The 23,808-nt window shown below is 35.8% G+C and overlaps 1 protein-coding gene across 4 annotated transcripts in view; it reads right to left on the reverse strand.

Moving 5' to 3' along the window:
• The window catches only part of Cdh8 (cadherin 8), a 367,867-nt gene that overhangs the window by 174,901 nt on the left and 169,158 nt on the right, over positions 1 to 23,808 (reverse strand). For all 4 annotated transcript variants that reach the window (XM_034522729.2, XM_076915701.1, XM_076915702.1 and 1 more), the window contains one exon: positions 11,492 to 11,611. In XM_034522729.2, coding sequence (XP_034378620.2) covers positions 11,492 to 11,611 — 120 coding nt within the window. The remainder of the gene's footprint in view (positions 1 to 11,491; positions 11,612 to 23,808) is intronic.

Raw genomic sequence — 23,808 nt, forward strand, 5'->3', positions numbered from 1 at the left:
ACAAAATTGTAGACTTTTCAATGTTGACAAAGAGCATTTCCTTCTTTTAAAAAAGTTGCTATATTTAAATGTTTAACCCTTCCAAAAGTCAAGCTGAAATTTAATTGCATTCACAACAGTATTTAGAGGTGCGGTGTTTAAGAAATGATTAGTCCATGAGGGCTTTGCCCTCCTAAATGGATTAACTGTTATCACAGTGGTTTCTTTCTTAAAGAGAGGCAACTTTGGCCCCTATTTGCCTTTCATCCTCACACTTGCTTTGTCTTGCTATGCGTGATGCTCATGATGTAGCCACATATACCCTTGCCTCATGCCAGAACATTGACCTTGGATTACACAGTCTTCTGTACTGTGAGGAAAAGGCTACTCTTTATACATTGCCATGTATATATGGCATTCTGTCATAGCAGCACAGACAAACTAAGACAGAAATTCCATATAAAAATAAATCCATCTAATGCTCACATCCAGACCTCTTCCGAGGAGAAAGTAAAAGGTTTAAGCTAATATTTTCTATTTTATCACCTTTGTGATTGAAAACTCTGGGCAGATAATACTGAAGAGCTTGAGCGACATTGCCCTACTTAACAGGGAGCTACAGGGCGTAATTAATTTATGCATGTGAAACATTCTGAATACCTCAGAATTAAATTACTGATGTGCTTATTCTCTCTCTTATATAAATATTTGCACAAGAGAAAATTCAGCACCTTGACATTTATTGAAATGGTTGCATCGAAAAGGGAGGTAAATTGACTCCAATACAGGTGTTACATCAGTCAGTGAAGAAGGCAGCCCTTTGTCAGTGAGAAAACACAAATGGTGAAGGAAATATGCAGAGTCAAGAAGTACTCAGGATGACTGGGTAAGCCATCACTTAGAAATGCCACTTCCCTCTCAGCTGAAGCATAATGTGAAATAAAGACTTTATACTCTGGTTTACTGTGTTATGGATATTTTACCAAATTAATAAGGTAATCTGTATGAGAAAGATGAATGAGGGCTGGAAATTTACCTAAGTTTGTAGAGTGCTTGCCTATCATGATGAGGGTCCTGAGTTCAATCCCTGGCATCATAAAAACAAACTATGGTGGCCTTGACAGCCTTTGGCAGGTAGAAGAAGGATCATCATAAGCTAGAAGTCACCTTAAGCTACATAATAAATTAACAGGCAACTTACAGTAGAGATCTATGAAAATTGTTAAAGATAAATAAAACATAGTTTGCAAGATGAGTTCTTTATAAAGCTAATAGTCAGTATTTTTATGTCGGTGTGTCTAATCCTGAAAGAAGTAGTATCCAAGTTTGTGACCTGAGTTCAGACATTAAAATTAATTTTGAAAAGAACAAGATCTCAAAGAGTAGAGGGGGACCTATGTGTTATATACTCTGACTATTCCATTGGAATAATTTTAGGGCCCTGAAATATACCTATAGTTACTTAACTTTAAGAAATAAAAAAAGGAGACCATGTACATTTGAGATTCCTTATATATCAAAGATACTATGAAATGTAGATTCAGAAGTTAACTTTGACTCTGTTTCCAGGATTTGCAGTGACTATCTCACATATTATTTTTGCTCCTATCAATAACATCAAATCATATTACTCATATTGACATTCTCTGAAATCTATTCTCTCAAATATAACAATCCCATGGAGTCTCAGCTTTGTTCTAGTAAAGGACTTATTTGGAACATATACAAGCATATTCATTCTTCCATTTGTTTCATTTGCTTTAGGTGAAAATCAGAAATAACTAGTTTCTATAGTGTTGGAAGTCCATGGTAAGTTTTGAGGTGACAGAAATAAGGCAAATTTTGGCTTCGAATGTGATATTTCCCTGAATACATTTTCAAATCTCATAGAAATTATGTCATCTCCAAATAGATTATACTGTGGTGATTCTAATATTTAATTGTTACATTATTTTTAGAATGAGAAAATAGAACAAGAAGAAGGACAGAGGCATGACCTTTTAACTATTGGATAATAACTCTTGAAGTTACAAGGTAAGGATAAGCACTGAGCTGTACTGAATTTGTAAATATTTTTTCAGTGCCTATTATGAATAGTCCTTGAGCCAGACTATTACTGTTTTAAGATTCTTGAACTTGTGAATTTTTAAATCTAGCAAAATTTGATTGCTAAAGGTGTTAATTTTTGTACTCAGTCACATCCGAATTCAAATGTTCTGTGTGAATTCTAAAGAGAGAATTCTCATTTGTGAAAAGTTTTTGAGGCCACTTATTTCCTTGACCCCATTTGGCAAAACAGGACCTGAGGACCAGCCAAGATTCACTCCAGCCTGTGCAATTACCAAGTGCTTTATCTACTTTCACTGCCCAAGGTCTGGCACATATTGCTTTCTATTATTCCTATTTCTGTCTGGAGCAGTTAACTTATACTCTGTTGAGAATGAAAACAGCGAAACAAAACTCGAATTCCATTCTATTGTTCAATATAACCCTGAAAAACTATGTTCACTCCTATTAAGCCATCTCCCATTTCTGCTTCGAGTGATTCGTGGGTGTCAGGACAAAGATGGCTGCTATAGTAGACCATACGGCTGCAGGAATATTAAAATTAATAGGATGAAAAGGGAAGTTCCACTGGTGACCTCTTACACAGAAAATCTTCAAAACAAGTTTTCCAAATTTATATTTTATATTATATATGTATGCATACATAACTATTTATTCTGGCATACATAGACCTTTCATGCAATTACAGACATGCTTCAAATTCATTCTCTCTTTCTCTCTCTCTCTCTCTCTCTCTCTCTCTCTCTCTCTCTCTCTGTGTGTGTGTGTGTTTATCAAAGACTATAGCTCCTGTTAACCTTTTAAAGATCAAAATCTCAAATTCATTGAGTTCCAAATTTCTGGTTCTTATGTTTATATAAACTGAAAGTTTGTAATAAAGAAATCATATTTACCATCCTGAATGATGTGTTAAATGAATTCAATGTTAACCACCAATTTTTAACATGACACAGGTACAAAGTTGTTTGAAAAATGACTTTTTGTTCTACTTATTTTACAATTTGGGATAAGGAGTTGTGGAATGGTTCAGTGTTTTCTGTAAAAGAATGATGCCATGAGTTCAGATTCTATTAAATATCTGTGCATAAAATGCAGGATGTGACTGCATATGCCTATAACCATAGGACTGGCAGTAGAGCTGGAGGCATTGAGAAACTCACTAGAAATTACTCTCTTGCAGCCCCAGTTGAAGCACAGTGATTTCTAGGTTCCATGAGAGGCGCCGTCTAAAGTAAATAAGAGATGGACCAATTGAGGAAGGCATTGAATTTTATCTTATGACTTCCAAGTCCACTGGAAAGATACCAGAACATACAAAGATACAAACATACATACATACATATACACATACATACTTAAGCATTTTATACACAGTTTAAACTAGAAATATATCATTATTTCTGTATAAGTGCATAATTTCATACATATGAGGAGAATAAATTACAGTTATTATACACAGAATGTTCTCCTGAACTACAAAAGTTGAAAGTATTTTTAAAGAATGAAGGGGTGATTCGGCCAATAGTCACCGTTTTTTTGGAAGTATCGTCAGTTTGGTATTCCCCAAAAGAACAGATACCTAAATCACCAATTTCTAGACACAACTAAATTGTTTAGACTAAGTTACTCAAAGATGTTCTGTTAATTTTCTACTTTCTGCTCACAGTGTTCAACTCCATCATACAAATAATAATAATAGCTACAGCGAATTGTTCATCTTATCATTTTATTATTTTCTTATAACATTTGTTCTATACAGAAAATATGTATACAAGCCTCATTATCTTGGATGACATCTTTGTAAAGTTCTGTGACTTCCAGATGCAGTCTCAGTCTATATCCCACACAACCATGCTTCTGACAGTGAAGGAGATAAATATGTATGGATTACTTATTTGAAAGACAACAATAATTGAAATGCAATTATTGACATCTTTAGAGCACCTACTTTCTTTTTGTCCACAGCCTGGTCTCAGATTCTTTGCCTCCTCTTAATCTTTTTTTACAGTTTCCTGATTTGCAATTAGTTACATTTTGAAACTAAAGAGATAATAATAGGAATTTCAGTTTTTGTTTCTAATGCTGTAAAATACTCCAAAACCTATTTTCTTAGAGTCTTTATTTGTCTTTCATATATACTAAAGATATCAACAGCCATTTCAGAGTTTCCAAACAAGTTGTAAAAGTGGCACAAATCAGGTTTTGGTGTCTACTATCTATGATGACCAGAACTTGTTTTCTAGTCTGTATGCACAGAGTTACTGATGTCACTGCTATGAGTAATAATACATCATGGCTCCTGGATGGGAGTTACATCAGCCATGTGAAAAAGGGTACAGTTATCTGAACTAATCTTATATACAACTTATGTGAGCATCGTTGGTTTGCTGGAGTGCAACCAACCATATCATACCTACAGTTCCCAAATAATCAGACATTTATAAGAATAACAAGAGACACATTCTAAATTTTTAGGAGTCTAGATTTAGATTTAACTGTCAACATGACCCAGCCTAAAGCTATCTGAGAGAAAATCAATTGAAGAATTGCCTGGGTCTTCTTCTTTTTCTATGTTTCTTTTTTTCCCCTCTCTCCTATCTCTGTTAAGATTTTTTATGTCTTATTTTACTTATTCATAGATGTCTTTGATAATATCTATATAATCTTGGAACCACAAATGGCATTATTTCCTCTAGTCACCATTGACTAAATAAATAAATTATTTGAAATTATCTTTTTGAGAGATGTGCTTGTGGGGGACCTGTTTAGCCTTGACTGGCCTGAAACATGTTCTTGCTTGGTCTCCCTCATGAACCCTGAGATTCAGGCCTGCATTATAACATAGTGCCAGCTGATGTGGTATTTGGGCAAAACCTTATCAGCAGTTTTCCTAAGCACAAATGTGTCACCTGTTATACTGTTATCAAGTTTTTAGAATGCTTTCTCTGAGAACTTTAAGAAGACACTCTGTTTTTTTCTTTTTATACACAAGTGTGTGTAGGTAGCAAACCACTCCATTCATATATAATGAACCCTATTTCTTGTTCCTTATGTTTGTGTGTATGTGCATTGTGTTGTATAATATGCTATATAGGATATATTCTAATTTAATATCTTCTAAGTATATAATATAAATTTAATGTGTAACAGTATTGGTTAGGCACAATGCCTCCCCAGGAGTACCTAGAGCATGATTTAGCACATGAAGGAAGAGTAAATACCAATTAATGTGAACTAAGGAGTCATTACTAGCCTTTTATGCATAGTCCAGCAAGTTTGGCCTGCTTGAAAAATCTCTGAATATTCCTTTTCAAAGACACACACGAAGCTGATCCTGTCTGCAGCTATGTTAACCTATACAGTCCTGATTAAAAAGAAACTCTGTGCCCTGTGTGTTTGTAATTTATCACTTTGACTCTGAAGACATTAAACTGCCTCAATTCTGTTGCAATATTCCATGAAGAATCCATTATTATCTTGATTTTTCTAAAAGGGAGCCATTCATTATATGGTACCCACCCCCCCCCCAGGAGTATTTTTTACTCTCCTCCTTTTTTACAGGTTCCACTGAGACAAATCTTATTTGTATCCAATGAAGAAAGATAGTCTTGGTTTTAAGAAGAAGAAGAAGAAAAAAGGGTCAATGAATTAAGTTGGTTTATTTTTAAGCAGGTCATTTTTCATACTCTAGCTTGCCTGGAGCAAAGCTTGGACTCTCCTGAAACTTCACCCCAGTTTCCCCAGATAATTAAACATTTACTATTTACTCAACCAGCATTTCATTTACACGTTCTGTCTTCAGTCACTTAGGACTCACTGCAACTGTGTTCTCACTGCTGGCTTCTGAAGGAAACACTGCTTTTCTCTATGGCTATGCTCAAAATGTTATAAGCAAACATATGGCATTGGGGGTAGTGGAGAGAGAAAAGGAAAAAAAAGCAATATTTTTAGACTACAAATAAGCTATTTTAAGCTTTTTGAAGTACCATAATAAAAGCTATTCACAAAAAAGATGGTGCATTTTACAATTGCTTCCACTCACGTTTTATCCAACAGGACACACTCTCTCTCTCTCCTATGCCTATTATAAAGGAAATCTGGACCTACTTTCAAGTTTAGTAGGTCTCTTTCCAAGCCATGAACCTCCACTAATATGAAATATACCACACTGGTGGATGTCAGGTGGTTGCTTACAAGAATTCAAATCTGGGCTGCAGATTCATATCAGTTCACATTCGATATGGCTTCAAACACCTTGAGCAAGAAATGGCATTAAGCCCCACAGGTTTTTGTTGGTGATGCTCAAATGGTCTTACTATTTTTCTCAAAACAATGTATGGAATAAGTAAACATATATTTGATGAGGTGAGTAGACATACCCGCGGCACCATGTCAAAAATGCAATAAATGTCAGATTAAGAATGACTTTACATATGTTTGTTTCATTTACCTCTTATTACTATTAGAATATTTTTATCTATTAACTCCTTCCTTATGAACAATTTTTTAATGTGTAAGATGAAGACAGAAGCATTTCCATCTGCAACATTTTTTTAAAGTGCAGCAAAGAGGAAGTTGATTTGGATGGGAAAAAAAAAGAGGAAAAGAACAGGGAAGAGTGGAGAGAGGGGAAATCCATAATCAGGATATATTATATGAGTATAAAAACCATTTTCAATAAAAAAATAAATAAATAAAGTTCAATACAATCTAGAATGTGAAAAAATACATTGGGTTCTTCTGCATGGACCTACAGAAGAGGTAGATCTCCTTGTAATTATTTCTTTATTTCTCTTGACTCTAAACTTTTCTATGTTTTATGTTCTTTAAGTGAATTTGAGCAAGGATCTTCTGTGATTTTAAGTTTTTTATTGATTTTAGAATAGGAATAATGAATATTATATGACCTAGGCATTGAAGGTATAGATATGGAAATGACATGAGTGTTAATAATTCTAAATAAATATCAAACAAAATATGATTGACATTAAAAGTATTCACTTTTGAAAGAACAAAGAAAATAAATTATATTTGAGTTTGAAAGCTATAAACTATATCCTTTGTAGAGTCTGAATCCTCTGACTTTTGTAATTTTTGATCCAGTTACCCTTTTTACCCTTTTAGTGGTAATTCAGTCTCTCTCTCTCTCTCTCTCTCTCTCTCTCTCTCTCTCTCTCTCTCTCTCTCCTTCTCTTTCTCTCTCTCTCAATAATTCCAGAATTATGCTTAGGGGCAAAGTTCTAGGTTAGCAGATACAGGAACCACCACAATAAAAATGCTTCATTTGTCTCAATCTTGAACCTTCTAATAGGAGAAACTATTTAAAATATGAAAAGTTAATGGACATAATAATTACTGATATATTCAAGCTCAAAGCAGGAATTAACGAACAAATTTTGTGTCTCTTGGTGATCTTGATACCTGGAATAAGGGAAGAGCCTTTCTGACACAGATCACCCACTATGACAACAGAACAAATTCCATTATGTGAGAATAATAATACGCAAGGAAAGCAGAATTTATCTGTTCCAAAAGCAAAGGTTCTGCTCTTACGTTTCTTGCAAGGACAAGATGAGATAAAGGTTATTTTCTGCTTCTTATGCTTTGGAATTTTTTAACCTATTTGAAAATGCCCTCATACCAAGAATTTGCTGACAGTTATCAAGGAACAATCTACATTCCATAAAGATCCTTAAAATAACTATATTTGCACAACCTGTTGAGTGAGAGGTTCTCTGTCAAATTATTGATCACTTTACCTACAGGTCTGATCTTTGCTGGTATGCCCAGGTCTTTGTGAAAACAAAAAATCTGACTCCATATAACTGATAACATTTTATGATTGAATCCTGCTGTGTCACTTTCTGAAATCGAGAAAACAAACATGTACAGAGACATTTCTTTGAGAAGGCTGTTCTAGTTCAGTTTTCAGTTGTTGTGATAAACTATTGAACCATACAAAATTGGAGAGGAAACGGTTTATTTCATTGTACAATTCCAAGATTATAATCCATCATAAAAGAAAGTCAGCAGAATTTCAAGGCATGAAACTGATGTCAGAAAACACAGATGAATGCTGCTTATTGACTTACTTGCAGGTTCATGTTTACCTACCTCTTTTTTAGCCTAGGTCTACCTATCTAGGGATGCTACCACTCAGCATCTTAGCTTAGCTCTCCTGGGTCAATCATCAGTCAAAATTACCCCCAAAGACAGGCCTGCAGGCAATTCTTCAACTGAAGATTCCTCTTCCTAGATGTGTCAAGGTGACAACTAAAGCTAAGTATGACAAATGCCTTCAGAAGTATAAGAAGTCTCTGCTCATTCCTGAACATTTCTTTACTGTTTCTAGAATTTGAAATCTGGATAAATGTTTGAAAACATTCTTGGTGTTCTTCATGCATGGGAGCTACTAACTACTCAACATTTGCTGACCCTGCATGTTACTACTCAACATTAAATGCAATGGTTTCATAAGGCAGGACTTTGCTCTTCAAGTGTTATAAGAAAGTTCTAGATACATAAAAGTCCATAGATCAATATAAGGTATATGGTAGAGAATGGACATTTATGTGCAATATGAGATGCCTTAGACACCCCAAGGATCTCTATGGATTCATCAAAAATGGAGTCAGAACTGTCTTGCCTAGTATTTTCTTCCTTTCTGTTTTCTCTTTCCTAACTGATGGGAGTCTGGCATGAAGAACTTTTCTGCCAATCTGGCTCTGACTAGTTTAATTTTGTAGTCATAAACCCCATTATGCAGTATTTATGCCTAACTCCATTTCATTGTCTTTTTATTCCCAGAGGATCCAGGTGATCCACATATTCTTGACACCACCAGAGGTATTTTTGTGAATGTTCCTTTTAGATTTCAGATTGTCTGGCTCTGGCCTTAACTTATAGAGAAGCTGCAGACTATTATAAGCTGAGACTAGCCTTTATAATATGTTTTTACCTCCCCATCATTAATTCAGTAGCTGTATATGCTGAATGTTCAATTGCTGGGCCATGGAAGGGTATCCTGGTTCTTGGGTTATTGGTTCAGCCATGCCCCCAGAACCCAGGCTCCTGTCAGGAGGTCTAATCTCCATTCAATCTGAGCCATTCAGTCACATAAACAAGTGGAGGGCCTGATGAACAGGCCCCCTAGAGAGATTTACATACTAATAAGGTACCTGAAGGCCAGAGGGTGGAGCCAGTTAAGCATTCCTCCCCAGCCCCTCCCCCCTTCCCCTCCCTATTTATCTCAGGTCAACCCTGGGTTTTATGGGGCGTGCATCCAGATCCATCCACCACCCACCATGCCAATAAACCGGTTTTGGAAATCCAAGGACTTTCTGGGGGCCGTGCTGTGAGGAACTGTGGAGGCCTTTACTGAGCAGCTGGGCCTAACTTCCAGCTGGAGGAACCCAGGTCATTCCCAGTTGACTATGCACAGAGTTGGGGGGGAGGAGCCCTGGGTTCCCCAGCAAATTTTTAACCTACATTCAGTGGAAGCTCTCGGCTTCATATCTTTTTTATATTAGAAATGATGCACAAAAATGCCCAAGTGAGCAAGAGGTAAGAACCAGGAAACGACATTGTTCAACTTAGTTTTGCAACCAAGATAATTCTCTCTTATACAAGCTATTTTAACAAAACTGTTCCCTGTTCCGTATCACAAGTGATCTTCAATGTAACTGGGTACAGTGATGGCTCACACCTATAATTCTAGTACTTGGGAAGTGAAGGCAAGAAGATTAGAAGTTCTGGGCTGGTCTCCAAAATGTAAGGTCTTATCAATAAGCCTGGGCTATGTGAGATCATGTAAAACAAGGAAAAGAAGGAAAAAATAAGAGAAAAAAGGAAGAATAAAAGAAAGAAAGAAAGAAAGGAAGGAAGGAAGGAAGGAAGGAAGGAAGGAAGGAAAAAAGAAAGGGAGGGAGGGGCAGAGGGAGTAAAGGAGGGAGGGAGAAATGAAGAAAGGAAGAAGGGAAGAAAAGAAAGGAAGGAAGGTGGGAGTGTAAAAGAAAAAGAGAGAGGGAGTGAAAGATGAAGGGAAGAAATCATAGAAGTATAACATTTTAATAGTGGTTATGAAAATGGAGACATAGATATGAGTCTCAGCTTCTCCCAAATATACCACTAGACTTTTGACAAGGTTGTAGGGTTATAGAGAATATCTAGATTTATCCCCTTTTTAAATGATATTTTATTCCATTTTATCCAGGATTATTTAAAGGTTCAAATAAGATAAACTTTATGAAAGACTTCCTTCTTCCCTGGTTATGCTTCTAACCATAGCATCCTAATTTAATGCACTTTACAAGTGCTTTCCTATTTTCAAATTTATGTTTACTACTGTAGCTGTGACCTATTTATGTATAAGTGTACTTCATTTACATGCATATTGTACTCTTTGAATTTATTTTGAAGAGCACAAAGAAAAATTTAATTTTTAATTTGATTAATGACTGGCATAATGGCAACTCATGGAATTTCTCTCAATAGTGGTAAAAATTTATGAACCAAAGTAAAAAATAACACAGGTAGGCTGAATGATTCTGAACAGTAAAGTGAAGACAGAAACCACAGGGTAGAAAAGAAAGATACATTCAGTAGAAAGTATTTTTTATCAACAACTGCTCTTAATAACAACACTGACACCAATAAAATATAATAATGTTATGTATGCTATAATAAAACCCCATGACTTAACACAGCCTGTCAGAATAAATTTAATCTCAGGCTCCATTAAAGCATTTAAGAATGGGTATCTTCATTTACAAAATGTATTGTTCAATGAGGATCTTTTCTATATTGCCCTTTAAAAAAAAAGAAAAGAAAAGAAAAGAAAAAAATCAATGTCTATGTTTGTATTTATTTGTTTCTTTGTTTTTGGAGGAAAGTGTTTTATATGTGCCCAATTAGACCTGGTAATATTAGTTGAGTTTAACCTGATCCATTAACAGTCTTTATGAAGGATCAACTGTTGGGATATAAAAAAAGACTCCAGTGGTAGAAGTAATGATAGAGACATTGCAGTGCATTAAATGGTCATTGTGTCACTAAAAACACAAAGGCAGTATTTATACTCACTTCATAGATGAGCAAACTGAAACTTAGAAAGTGGCTTGTCACTCAACACAAAGCAAATAAGCTACAGAATCTGTACTTAAATATGATATTGAACTTGCCTGATGTAAGCAATTTTTTTCTTTATGCCATTATGAAAAATGGTACTGACCCATCTGTTTAAAGGGAGATAGCCAACCCCAGTTTTATAATTCATTTTAATCAGCATCAATCATTGCAGGCTAGCCATGTACCTCACAGTGTGCAGCTGAACATTATTGGTAAAGTGAGTGAAATATTTAGCCAGAACATTTCATAAACCAGTTCCTAATAAGTGTTTCCCTGAAGCAAAACACGTTAAATAGAACTTAAAATTTAATCCACAAACCTGTTTCCGGCTCAATGGAAAAATACGGCTGTCCCTCCAAGATACTGTAAACCAACTTTGCACTGTTTCCATAAACCGGGTCATCAGCATCAGTGGCAGTTACATTAGTGACAGACGTACCTAATTTAAAAGACAGAGTGAGAGGGAGACAGAATGAGTGAATGAAAATAGTAAGAAAAACCATGTTATTCTTTGCAGGTGCTACATTTTGTCAGGTTTATCATACATGAACCCATAGGAAATAAAGAACTCACCAAATATAGAGGCAAACTGCTTTGTTAGAACTCCAAGAGCAATATTTTATAAGACACAGTACTGCCAGGTTGAAATAGTAGATTAAGATAGCATTTTTAGTCTCTATTATTTAAGATACTTTTGTAGTTTTCATCAGAAGGATATCTATTAGAGCTGTGTGAGCTTAAGAAATGTGCAAAGGAACCATATCAAAGAAATATGAAACAAAAGGTTAATAATATAATACAGCATGTAGCACTTGCGTTTTGCTGAGGTACAATTGAATGTATCTTGAAAAGTTGTCTGCTGTAAAAGCCAGCACATAAATATCAAAGGAATATTTTATTCTCTCACACTTAATTTCTCAGAATATAAAATAAGATAGGAACAATCTATTAATCAGCAAGCTCAGGTAATTAGACTCATGGATAACAGAACGAAAACCTCTTCTCACATAATTCCCCTGTGTTTTATAACAACCACACACAGAGCTTTCCTGAATGGCAGTGTACATGCTAATGAAAAATCCATGTACTAAAGAAACAGAGAGTTTTGTGGTGGGACAAAAGAGAAAGTAACAGATAAGCTGACTCAGCAACTCAAGTGAATACAGGAGCAGCAAGCATGTGCTCCTCTTTTGGTCTAGCTCAAACAAAATGGTCATGGACAGGTTTTCAGGATAGATTACACTGAAACTAAATACTAACAAAATGTCAGGTTTGGCATAGACATGTGCATAGAGGAAATCCCAAGAAAGAGCTCAAGAACTAGTAAAGGCATAGAAGATTGTGAAATAGCTTTATGACTTCTGAAACTTGGAGACCAACAGGAATCTGACGTGATTGGAGCTATATATGAGGGCAAGCCCAATGTTATTGTTCTTCCCCTATTAAAAGGTCATTCACAGAGTAGGTATTTAACACGTTTATCAATTAAGTGGCTAAATGAAAGCACATATTCGAATTACCTGTTGATTTAGTGAAAATGCTAATGTCACAGATCATTCATAGGAAATATGTTAATAAAAGAATACTTGTGTAACTTTTACTGCAGGGTGCCCTTCATTAATGACTGAAGGTAAGCGATGGAAACAAGACAAAGTAGGAGATACAAGTTGTCATGAAACCACCATGACAATGGCTGAAGTAGATCACATGAGGGTATAAAGCAGGGTTTGAGAGCTGGAATGCTCATGGAGAAATGGGGCCAGACATTCCCTCTGCAAGACCAAAGAAGAGGAAGATAAGATGGCCCAAAAGAATAGAACTTTGGCCTTGGGCAAGGCTGCTGTGTTTTCCTAAGGACAACTACAAACTGGTGTCAGGGGTTATCAGCCTTGCAGAGCCAATTGCTAATACTCCTAGCATATAGGGGAAGAGGGTTTAAGTCCTGAAGGCAATAGATTGTGAATCATAGAAGTCTATTTTCACTGTGATTTAAATAGAATTGAGTCCTGGAAAGATCTTATCAATCAAAATGTTTTTGAGATGCTTTCAATTGCAGTCACTGTTCAGGAAAAAAAAAGTGTAATGACATTTGTTGAGTAGTTGATAGTTGTATAATAGACATTTATCCTCAGAATGATGTTTCATCAGTTTTAAAGACTACAGAACAACAAGATGTCTTGAATGTCACTTATATAAAGCATTCCCACTATAAATTGGGGACAGTCCATCTTGGGGTGTGTGTGTGTGTGTGTGTGTGTGTGTGTGTGTGTGTGTGTGTGTGTAATAAGACTCACTTTCCCAAGTGACGTATCTATGTTGCTGGGGGAAGTTGAACACATAGAAGACTCATACTGACAATTATTTGAATATAGTTTAACTTGGAAACAACTGGAGGGAAAGAGTTTTATGTGAGGGGAAGGTAGGGAGCTCAAGTGCCAAAATAATTTTAGACAAGATGACGTGAAAAGTCTGATATCAAATACAGGGCTACAGATGTAAGCTAGGATCAAATTATAAGAAGCATTTGAATAAAAGAATATGTGTATTATATGCACCATGTCTGAAGATTGTCCTTTCAGTTCCAGGTCAATTCCTGATGAGCAACATCTGCTTTAAATGCTGCCAGAATAACTTGGAGGCAAGGAGACTGATTAGGAGAACAGATCGGTTATGAGGTTACAGCCGTAGTCCTATTAAGACCACTGAGACAGGATGACAGGAAAGGTAGACGCACCTTTCAATTTCCTTATTTGTATCTGTGTGCTGAGACGGCAATCTGATGATTCAGTGAGTGCATGCTAATCACAGCTTGGATCTGTTTCATCTTAAATTGAGTTGTTAACAGTGAAAATGACAGTACCACAATTATAGTTAACTCAGTCATTCTGGATTTCTGATGGGGTTGAAAACTTATAGTCTCATAGCCAATCCTGGCTATTTACCTTGAGAGAAAAGATTTGAGTGGATGGTCTTCAGCTGACATTCATTCTAAAGCCAAGGAAAAAGCCAGGTTCAGAACTAAGTGTTTTAGTTAGGATAGATGACAGAGGTTCTAGTTAGTCAACAAAATGATGGACTGGGTATTAGGACTCTCTTGTACCTCACTGGTACAAATTGGCATAATAATGCTCTAATTGTATTTAGAGAGAAAAGTTTTATTTTAACAAGAAGGGTGATATGTAGGAGGAGCTAAGGTGGGCAGAGTACTGAGAGGAAGAGAAGGAGTAAGGAGAGGAGGAGAAGAAGGAGAGGAGAAGCTAGGTGATGAGAGAGAGAAAGAGAGAGAAAGAGGGGGGAGACAGGGAGGCAGATGTTCATGTGTCTCCACCAGTCAAAGATAGTTGATATACCTAGGTTGGGTAGCAGGTTACACCTCTGATTGAGCATTACCAAACTTATAAAGCCCTTGATTAACATTTTTTTTAAAGTGTGTAAGTGCAAGAAGGAAAAGGGGGCAGGGGATAGGGGTTTTCTAAGGGGGGAGGGAATGGGAAAAGGGGATGGCATCTGAAGTGTAAATAAAATATCCAATAAATAATGGAAAAAAAAAAGAAAATGACAGCACCAAGTAACCTGGCCTGTTTGTTAGACAGGGTTTTGCTGTGTAGCTAGGCATTTGCACAGTGGTCAGACCTTCAGGCTTCTTTCTAGTTGCATTGGATTCCTATGTAAAATGGGATGGGAGAGCTTGGTCATTTTGGCTCTTCCACCTTCATCCATCTTCCTGTGGGACATCACATTCTTACTGCCAGAAGAGGCAACATACTTTTTCTAAACACACAGAAGACTATCTCCAAGCAGGAAAGAATTGAATTATATTATTTTGCAAAATACCACTTTATAGTATTTTGTGAGAGTGCAAACACTTTATAAGAAAGATATTATTATACAGTAACTATTTCTGTAAAGTACAAAATCAGCCCCCCAAATTGAAGAAATATAATGGACAGGAAAAAAATCATACTCCAAGTATAATTTAAAGGATTGACAGAAATCAGAATGAAAATGAGTTTGAAACTCTACACTGAAAAACACTGGAGAACTTTCCCTTGCTGTGGTGTCTAGTATCTCTCCTTTTCTTAACAAGTGATTTTTCTTCCCAGCATGAAACAATACACTAATAGGAAAACTTATTCATGTCTAATGGTCACTATGTTACTGTGTGAGTTAGCCTAGTCACTACTAAAACATGGGGAAACAGAGGAAACAATCAAAGATTATTTTCCAACACTGAAACCATATTCTGCATTGACTCAAATTAAGAAATGTCTTTGAAAAATACACTCAAATATTTTCTGAAGATCTATAGGATTGGGTTAAGCAGTACCTTGGAAACTTTTGCATACAAAATGAGCTAACTTGTTCTGAAAGACAAACACATATCTTCAGGCAAGCCATTTAACTTGATACAGTCTTATATTAATTATATATAATGTACTTATATATTTTTATAACATAAATATAAATGTATTTATGTATGTATGTATACATCTATAAATGTGTACATATAAATATGTTTTAATAATACATTATTATATATTGTATAATATATTGTATAATGTATCATATGTAATATATTATATGTTATATATTATATAACTCCTATAGTGGAGGGTTGAGCAAATAATGTTTGTAGATAAGCCAGAAATTATAACATGCTAAGACTGGGAGTAATAGCCATGCCTCTATGCTGGTTTACTACATTCCAAAACTTGTCCCCTAAGGACCAACTATAATGATAGGATACAGAGAGTAGAAGAGTATGTTGTTAAATCTTCTCAGACAATTCTGATGTGAAGCAATGATTCCAAATATATGTGAAGATAAATTTTTCCCAACTGAACATGCATATTTTGCTTCAGCACATTAATTTCTGTATGACTACTTTGAATAATAAAACCCTTATTCAGATTTGTTTCTAAAATGTAGCTTACTTAAAACTGTTCATTTAGAGAAGCAAGCCATGCCGACCATTTCTCACAGAGAAGGATGTAAGAATGTGTCCTTGGCATTTTGTTTGTTCCCAAACTAGTCTCCATGACTTCAGCTTCTCTATCTATTGTCATGTGATGTCATTTCATTGTGAGAGGCTTCCCATCACAGCACTGGTAGAGGAGGAAAAGACTTAGCAACTCCATGGTTCAGCTATTCATAGGCCAAGAAAATCATTTTTATTTGGCAGACTTTAAAAAGTATTATGTACAACTCTGCCGAAAAATATACAGTGTTGGAGGGAAGGTCACAAAGACTTGAATCAGAACACAATTTTTATTTCCTATCTCTGATTCTTTTCAAATTCTGCACATTTAGCTAAATATTTGAACTTTCTAACCCTTGGCACCCTTCTTTGTCTTAACAAAGTTGGTAGCAATTGTTATATTGCAAATATGGTAGGATAATTCAGTATACTAATCCATGAAAACAATGGGAAATTTTTATTTATAATATATCTAGAAGCTTTGTGTCCTCACTTAAAAGATTCTTACTCGTACACATGTAAAACTGAATACGAATTGTTTTACAATGCTAAAGATGTAATAAGTGAATAGGTACACTTTTAATTCTAAGCTGATCATTACACAATTGATACAGGAGTCTATGTCAGCTAAAATAAAATGAAATAAATATATATAGCAATAAGCTCATATGAAGGAAGTGATTTCATTATTAAAGTTGACAAAAAAGGATACATCGGCATGTAACCTCACATTCATCAGCACATGACCTCTGTCTAATCTATTTTACATCAGTTTCTGCTTCAGGATAAATTGCTCTTGGGTCAGAAAGAGAAAAGTGCTTAATGTAGTGAGCACAAAGCCAGGCATCAGGCAACTTGCCAATACAAGTTTTCTTTTGCCACTTGAATAGAAGGCACTCTCAAGATCACACTTATCCCAGATGGACGTGAAGATGCTCTACTGGTTTGGGAATCATAACAGTGCTTAGAAGAGCTTTTGCCCACAAACTCATCCCAGATATGTCTGCTCCGAGTCCGTGTTCCAGAAATCCACATCCATGGATCATAGACACTTGGAAAGTGTCTAGTCTGTCAGGGATGGTTTTTCTTCATAGTAATTCAATACTGTTGATGCACCTGTACATTGCAATGGAAGTATGGGGAGGCTTTGTGGATGCATTTGTCAAGTGATTACCCAGAAGAAGGAAAATAGATGCTTTGAAGTTAATCTTGCAGCAGAAAAGATTTCAAGTCAAGCTGCTGTGTAGGCTTCTCTATGGAAATGCACGCAGAATGCAGAGCGCGGAAGCAAATTGAAAAGTGTAAACCTTGCAGGATAATGTTTCTTCAAAGCAGCAAGTGTTACTGTGTGATAAATAGGACCCTGAGTAATACCCGGGAAATACAACAACCAGGATTCTCTGTTTGTGTTTTCATTTGGAACAGTTTTTGTCCTTTTGTCAAGGATACAAGAGACTCATTTAGCTAGTGACTATAAATTTGACACTGTGCCATTTCTCCAAGAAAGCCCCTATTATAATCCAACTGGATGTTGATCCTAATTATAATAATATAGCTGTTGTCTCTCCAGCTGTTGTCAACAAAATATGATCCCCATCACTGCAATCCAGCCTTCTAGTATCAAGTCAAGTGTGAACACCCCAGTCCAAGGTGATTTCTGATTTTAGCAAACCCATTTTTCTGCATTTAGATTCTTAGTTAAACGAAATGTGGCAATATGTTGCGTGTATCTTAATTAATAGAGAGCCTGCAGTATCAGCCACATTTTTTCCACTTGAAACTTTCCTCCTATTATCTTCAGAACACACATATTTTCTTCCAATCATGACAGCAAACACTACAAGCAAAATTAACCATCAAAGACGTTACTCTGTCAGGTTAGAGGTTCTGGTTTGCTGACAAACTAAGATGAAAAGCCTTCGGGAAAATAAGATGTTGGGCTTTAGGTAGCATATCTCTGCTAGCTTGGCTATACTTTTTTTATGAGCAAGTCAGCACACCAATTCTGCACATTATTCAGAAAGAAAAATGCTGGTGCTGACACCCTGAGCAAGAAAACAAAGGTTTGGTGCAGCGTGAAAATGCACACACTGGAAAAGCTAAGGCTATTATGATGAGAGGAACACAGACCCCATTTGCAAGGAGTCATTTGCAATACATTCTTAGTGAATAAGCACTGCTATAGCCAGTGGAGAAATAAAGAAGCAGAACCTTTGCAACAGCTGAAATCCAAAGAGGCGTGCACTGCTGGCCTCCTCCTATCGTCCTCAAACTTTTCATTTTAATTTCCAGCTCCCTGTTCCAAGTTCAGTAGGAACAATCCACAGAGGGCGCAGATGCGTCATCTGAAAAAGCCATCCTTAAACATTCATACACATCGCAAAGATCACAAGCCTACAAGGTCACAGCAGTGATGGGATTCTTCTCATTAGTTTAATAAAAATAAACCCTTGGCTCAACTTCTCTCATTCTCCTTATTAATTTTTCCAAGAACTCTGCAACACAACACAATAGATACATGGGCACAAGGGTCTCCATGACAACATGGCTTGTTTGTTGTGAAACAACAATGCCATAATCTCACATGACCTGCATAACTTGTTGCCATTTAAATTAACAGTTACTACATGCTGAAGCATGATGTGTTGGATATTTTCAACATGTCATATCCAGTCCATTACTTTGTAGTCTTGTTAAACTATTCTTTAAGGTAGTCAAGTACTGGACTGGCAAATAATTATATAGGTTTTATGCCTTTTCATTTGTTTACATTTTTTTTTACTTACAGCTTAACAAAACCCTTGTGTAATTAAGGTAAAACCTGAAAAATCCCAAGAGCCAACTCATATCACTATTCCATTTCTGTAATACCATAGTCATCAACATTTATTTCTCCAGACAGACATCAACCAAGTGCTCCCAGTGGGAAACATGTTCTAAGACCTATTGGTATGTCTCAGCTGCACTACCTAATTGTAGAAGACACACGTGCCAAATCTCCAAATCTCCAAGGCTGCTTTGGGGGTGGGGTTTTTTGAAGGCTAAGAAAGATTATACATGGACCTGAAAAACATAGTGGTTTTTTTTTTTTTTTTTTTTTTTTTTTTTTTTTTTTTTTTTTTTTTTTTTTTTTTTTTTTTTTTTTTTTTTATAGATTAACCCTATATATGCAGATCTCTTTGACTGTGGAGTTCTGAAGGCAGGGGGCTAAACCACATAAATATTCAACTTCAGGCCTGGTGAATAACAAATAACAGTCTTTCTTTACTTGATAATCCAATCTTGCCATCAGTCAAACCCAGCTGACATGGGTGCTGAGCTCTACTTGGACTCCTTTATTCAAACACACAAAACATCAAACTCCCAGGGGTTAGCCCCCCTCTCTCTTATAATATGCATTGCTCTCTGAGTGTTGTTCTTCTTAAGCTATCACTTAGCCTACAGTGGAAAGGGTCTGCCAAATTTCATGTGCTCCAAAATGATTTTAGTGTACGAGTGGGCAAGTTTCTTAATGGGGTTAATGTGAGGAACAGTACCAAAATGCACTATGCCGTTCCATTCTTTCTGGCTCCATGATTTGAGACATCAGCTAAGGAAATAAATCCGGCTTCCACACGTATTTTTTCTGGAGCACATAGATATAGACATATGCAATAGTGTAACAAGGAAATAGCCAAACCACTTAACATTGTGTTTAAAATGAGCCAGAAAAGTTCATACATGATTAAAATGCCTTAGAAAATGTAGTTGAGTATATGGACAATTCTTGCTCACCCCATACATCATTCAGGATTGACTGAGTGCACTGGAAAGGATCATGTGGAAATGTGTCATTGTAAAAATCTCACCCATGTTTACAATGCAGAGGGGGAAATTACCTTCTGCAATACTTGCAGACAAGGCTTGCTATCCTGGTGGTCTAGGCAGTACATTTGCAAACAGATAATGAGGGCGACTGGAGGCCTGGTTGGGAAAACTAATAAGCTGACTGGTTTACAGTAACATGGGCATAAATAAACTCTTTCTGAGTTCTGATGACTTCCCCAACAGTACAGAAAAGAAAGCATGTATTTTTATTCCATAGGCAGCCTTTTTCTAGCAATAGAGTTTTCTACTGATCAGTTTCTTAAGAAATAGTAACCTATAAATACTAGAGAATGAAGCCAATATTATATGTGCTTTAGAATATCAGGTATATCTATTCTGACCTTGCAAAATTATGGTACTGGTGGCATTGAGATGGACCATTTAGATGGAATGGTTGATGGGAAAGTTTAATTATTTGTTTTATTATATGATCTCGTTAATTTGTTTCCTCTGATAGAGATTTTTGAACAGTATGTACAATATGTGACATATTGAGTAGGATGTTATGATCCAGAAAAGGATAGGAGAGTTGGAATTTCTAGTAAAACTATGTTTGAAGATTACAGTAACAGTGTATACAGATAATATTTATTCATTGCAGAAAACTATAAACTTTGATTATATACTTATTTAAAAAACAAATGTTATTCAGAATAACACTGGTTTTATAAGCATGAGGACATGAGTTCAGATCCCCAGCGTCCATGTAAAGTTCCGGACACAATGCCACATACCCATTCCTCAAGTGTGAGCAGGTAGATTCAAGCAGATCCTAGGGGATCGCTAATCCTCTGAGATCACAAAATTGGCTAGCTAAAAGTTAAGTGAGGGACCATGTGCATACATATGTGAATGTGAAACACACAAATACAAATGTATACACACACAGGCATGCATGCACACACTTGGGCTCATACACAGACACAGATACCAGATTGAGCATATTCTACATCCATAAATTGACATATTCATCAAATAAGAATTTCTTTTTAACATTCTTGACTCAGTTTTCTAATATCCAGTATGAGACTGAGACATGAGATCTAGCACAGCAGATAAATGCACCTGCTTCCAAGCATGAGGTCCTGATTTCATTGCTGGTATCCACATGATGGGAGAAGACAAATGACTCTCACAAGTTGTCCTGTTATATCCACATGTGCACCCTGACACAAAGCAACACAGACAGCATCCTTGACCTCAAACACACAGAACTAAGTAATGTACAAGAAAAAATATCTTAAGAGAAAGTACACTATGTTCTTGGTTGTCTTACTGTGGGTCTCCATAAAGGGAGGATAACATTATGGCCAGGTACAAGGATATTCGTTGTGCCAAGATCTTGTGTTCTCTCTAACATGACACTTTCTGTTTGATAAAAGATGAGCTAAGACTATTATGCATGAAGATAAACACACTCATCATAGTGGCTGTTTATTTCTGTTCTTTAAGAATAAGCTCACTTCTCTACTAAGAAGCCAGGACTTGTAGAAATGATGACAGTGCACTGTCAGCTCTCTTTTTTGAAGGGAAAGACAAAATCCTGTCAAATTTCAGACCTGCCTAAGTGAAAAGCCACTGAGCCAGTGGAGCAAGGAGAATGGAAGATCCAAACAAAGCACTATTCTTTTGATGTCATTAGGATGCTTTTGGTTTCAGAGAGAGTATTTTTTAAAATAATGTTTACTAACAGACTGTTCCTCTGTGCACACTGGTATCCACAATATAGCCAGCAAGTAGACAAGTCAGCTTATCCCCTATTTCGGACTTTCACCATCTTTTTGTTGATATCCTGTGATGTATAATCCCCTTATTTTAGCAGCTTAGAAACTATCACTAGGAGAAAACTCTTGCTTTCTTTAGAGGGCAAGTAGTGGGAGCATGAATATTTTAAGCAATAGCTACAAAATGGTATCATAGAATATTGTAGGTGAACCAAATATTGAACAGTCCAGGCAGCTAAACAAAATGAAGTGAGTCAATGGATGGTTTTAAGATGAGGAGGTCTTGATCATAGCATTAGGCAAATTTTTATATTGAAAGAATAGGATAATCTTGTCTCCAAGTTCATAGTAGATGAAATTTTGGGGCAGTATCCTTAGTTAAGTGAATCATTTTGGAGCTTATTTGGGAGAAATTAGAAAAAAAGTAGCCATTTAAAAAGAAAAATATCAGAACTTTAATCTTTTGAATCATTTTTCTTTATCTAAACAGTTGGTCTGGCAAATCTAGTCCTATCATTCTTTAACAGAAAACAACAACATTTTGAAGATATGCTTGATTCCTATGTTGAAATATCCCCAACAGTGAGGTCTCACAATGCTTTATTTGACTGTCTTTCAGGTAATTTTAATTTTATGTAGAAATTTTTATACAAAGAAACTTTTCTTTTACATGCTACAAGCTTCTTAACAGTGCTTTGTCCAGCCTCCATAAGAAGGACTCTGCCTTCTCTAACTGTATGTTTTTTTGTCCTGTTGGGCTGGCCTCTCCTGGAGGTCTTCTCTTTTCTAAAGAAATGGAAGGTCAATAAATATGGAGAAGAGGAAAGGTAAAAAGAAGCTGCAAGGGGCGGAGGAAAGAGAGAGCATTGTATTTGGAATGCATTGTATGAGAGAATAATTTATTTTAAATAAAAATAAAAAGAATATTTAAACGTTTTTAAACAACAGTATTCTTCTTTATTGTTTCAAAATCTCCCTATAATTCTCACCTCCAAAATTACACATTTCTGAAAAAACATAACCTTATCATTTAGTCCATGCTTTAAATATGGCTCTATGTTGACCTAGTGACCTTTGCAAAGTAGAATGCCTGACAAATAAATGCCTGGTCAATAACTTTTACTACCTTGGAAACAAACATGTTACAATTGGTGTCATAGTCTCGGTGTACCTAGGAATGTGTAAGATCTGAGTTCAGAACAAACATTGATGTTTGAAAGCCTGCTCATATGATAACATATGATAAAAAGTGTTTATTACTACATCCAGTTAAATTTTTCTAAAATATGCTGAACACAGAAAATGTTATTTAAACACACTTTTTACCAATATAATGTTTATTGGCATTCTTATAATTTCTCAGTCTTATTTTAATGAGTCAGTCCTTTGGTTATTCAAGGGAAGAATGTCAAGATTAACAAAGATTAAAAGAAACCTAGTTAATTCATATAGCAAATAACTCTGGAATTTTCTTTGATTCATATGAATGAATATTTTGTGATGGTCTTGCTGTTATGTGGTAAAGGACATTCTATTAATGCTTGAGAAAAGAAAAATGCAAATGTTTTGAGATAATGCCTCATGTACCCTAAACTGTTCTTCAAACCTGCTTTATAACAAAGGATTCAATTGAACTTCTGATCCCTACCTCCAGAAGGGACTAAGAAGGTTATTATAGTGGATCCCTCTGAAGAAAAGAGGCAAAACAAAGTTTATCAAGGAGTCCTTTTCTTGCTGTTGACTGTGATAGCACAGAAAGTCACTATGGAAACCAGACCTGGAGACAAGGCAGTGACTTCATCTTGGATTTTTTTGTCCTTCAGATGGTGAGAAAGAAATGTCCCTTGTTTAATAGACTTAGTTTTCTAATATTCCACAGCAACAGCCTGAACTGTTACTGTTTATTTTAGCCTTGGACCATGTGATGGTGTGAGAATCTTTCACACAAATACAGCTGTATAGGAACCAAGTCAACATTTCTGAAAATACATCAATATATTTATGCAATATATGTCTTTTAATATTAGTATCAGTATCGTTAAATGAAATATCTTTTTATCACAGAAT

The sequence above is a fragment of the Arvicanthis niloticus genome, chromosome 18 (assembly GCF_011762505.2).
Source record: "Arvicanthis niloticus isolate mArvNil1 chromosome 18, mArvNil1.pat.X, whole genome shotgun sequence".
NCBI lineage: Eukaryota > Metazoa > Chordata > Mammalia > Rodentia > Muridae > Arvicanthis > Arvicanthis niloticus.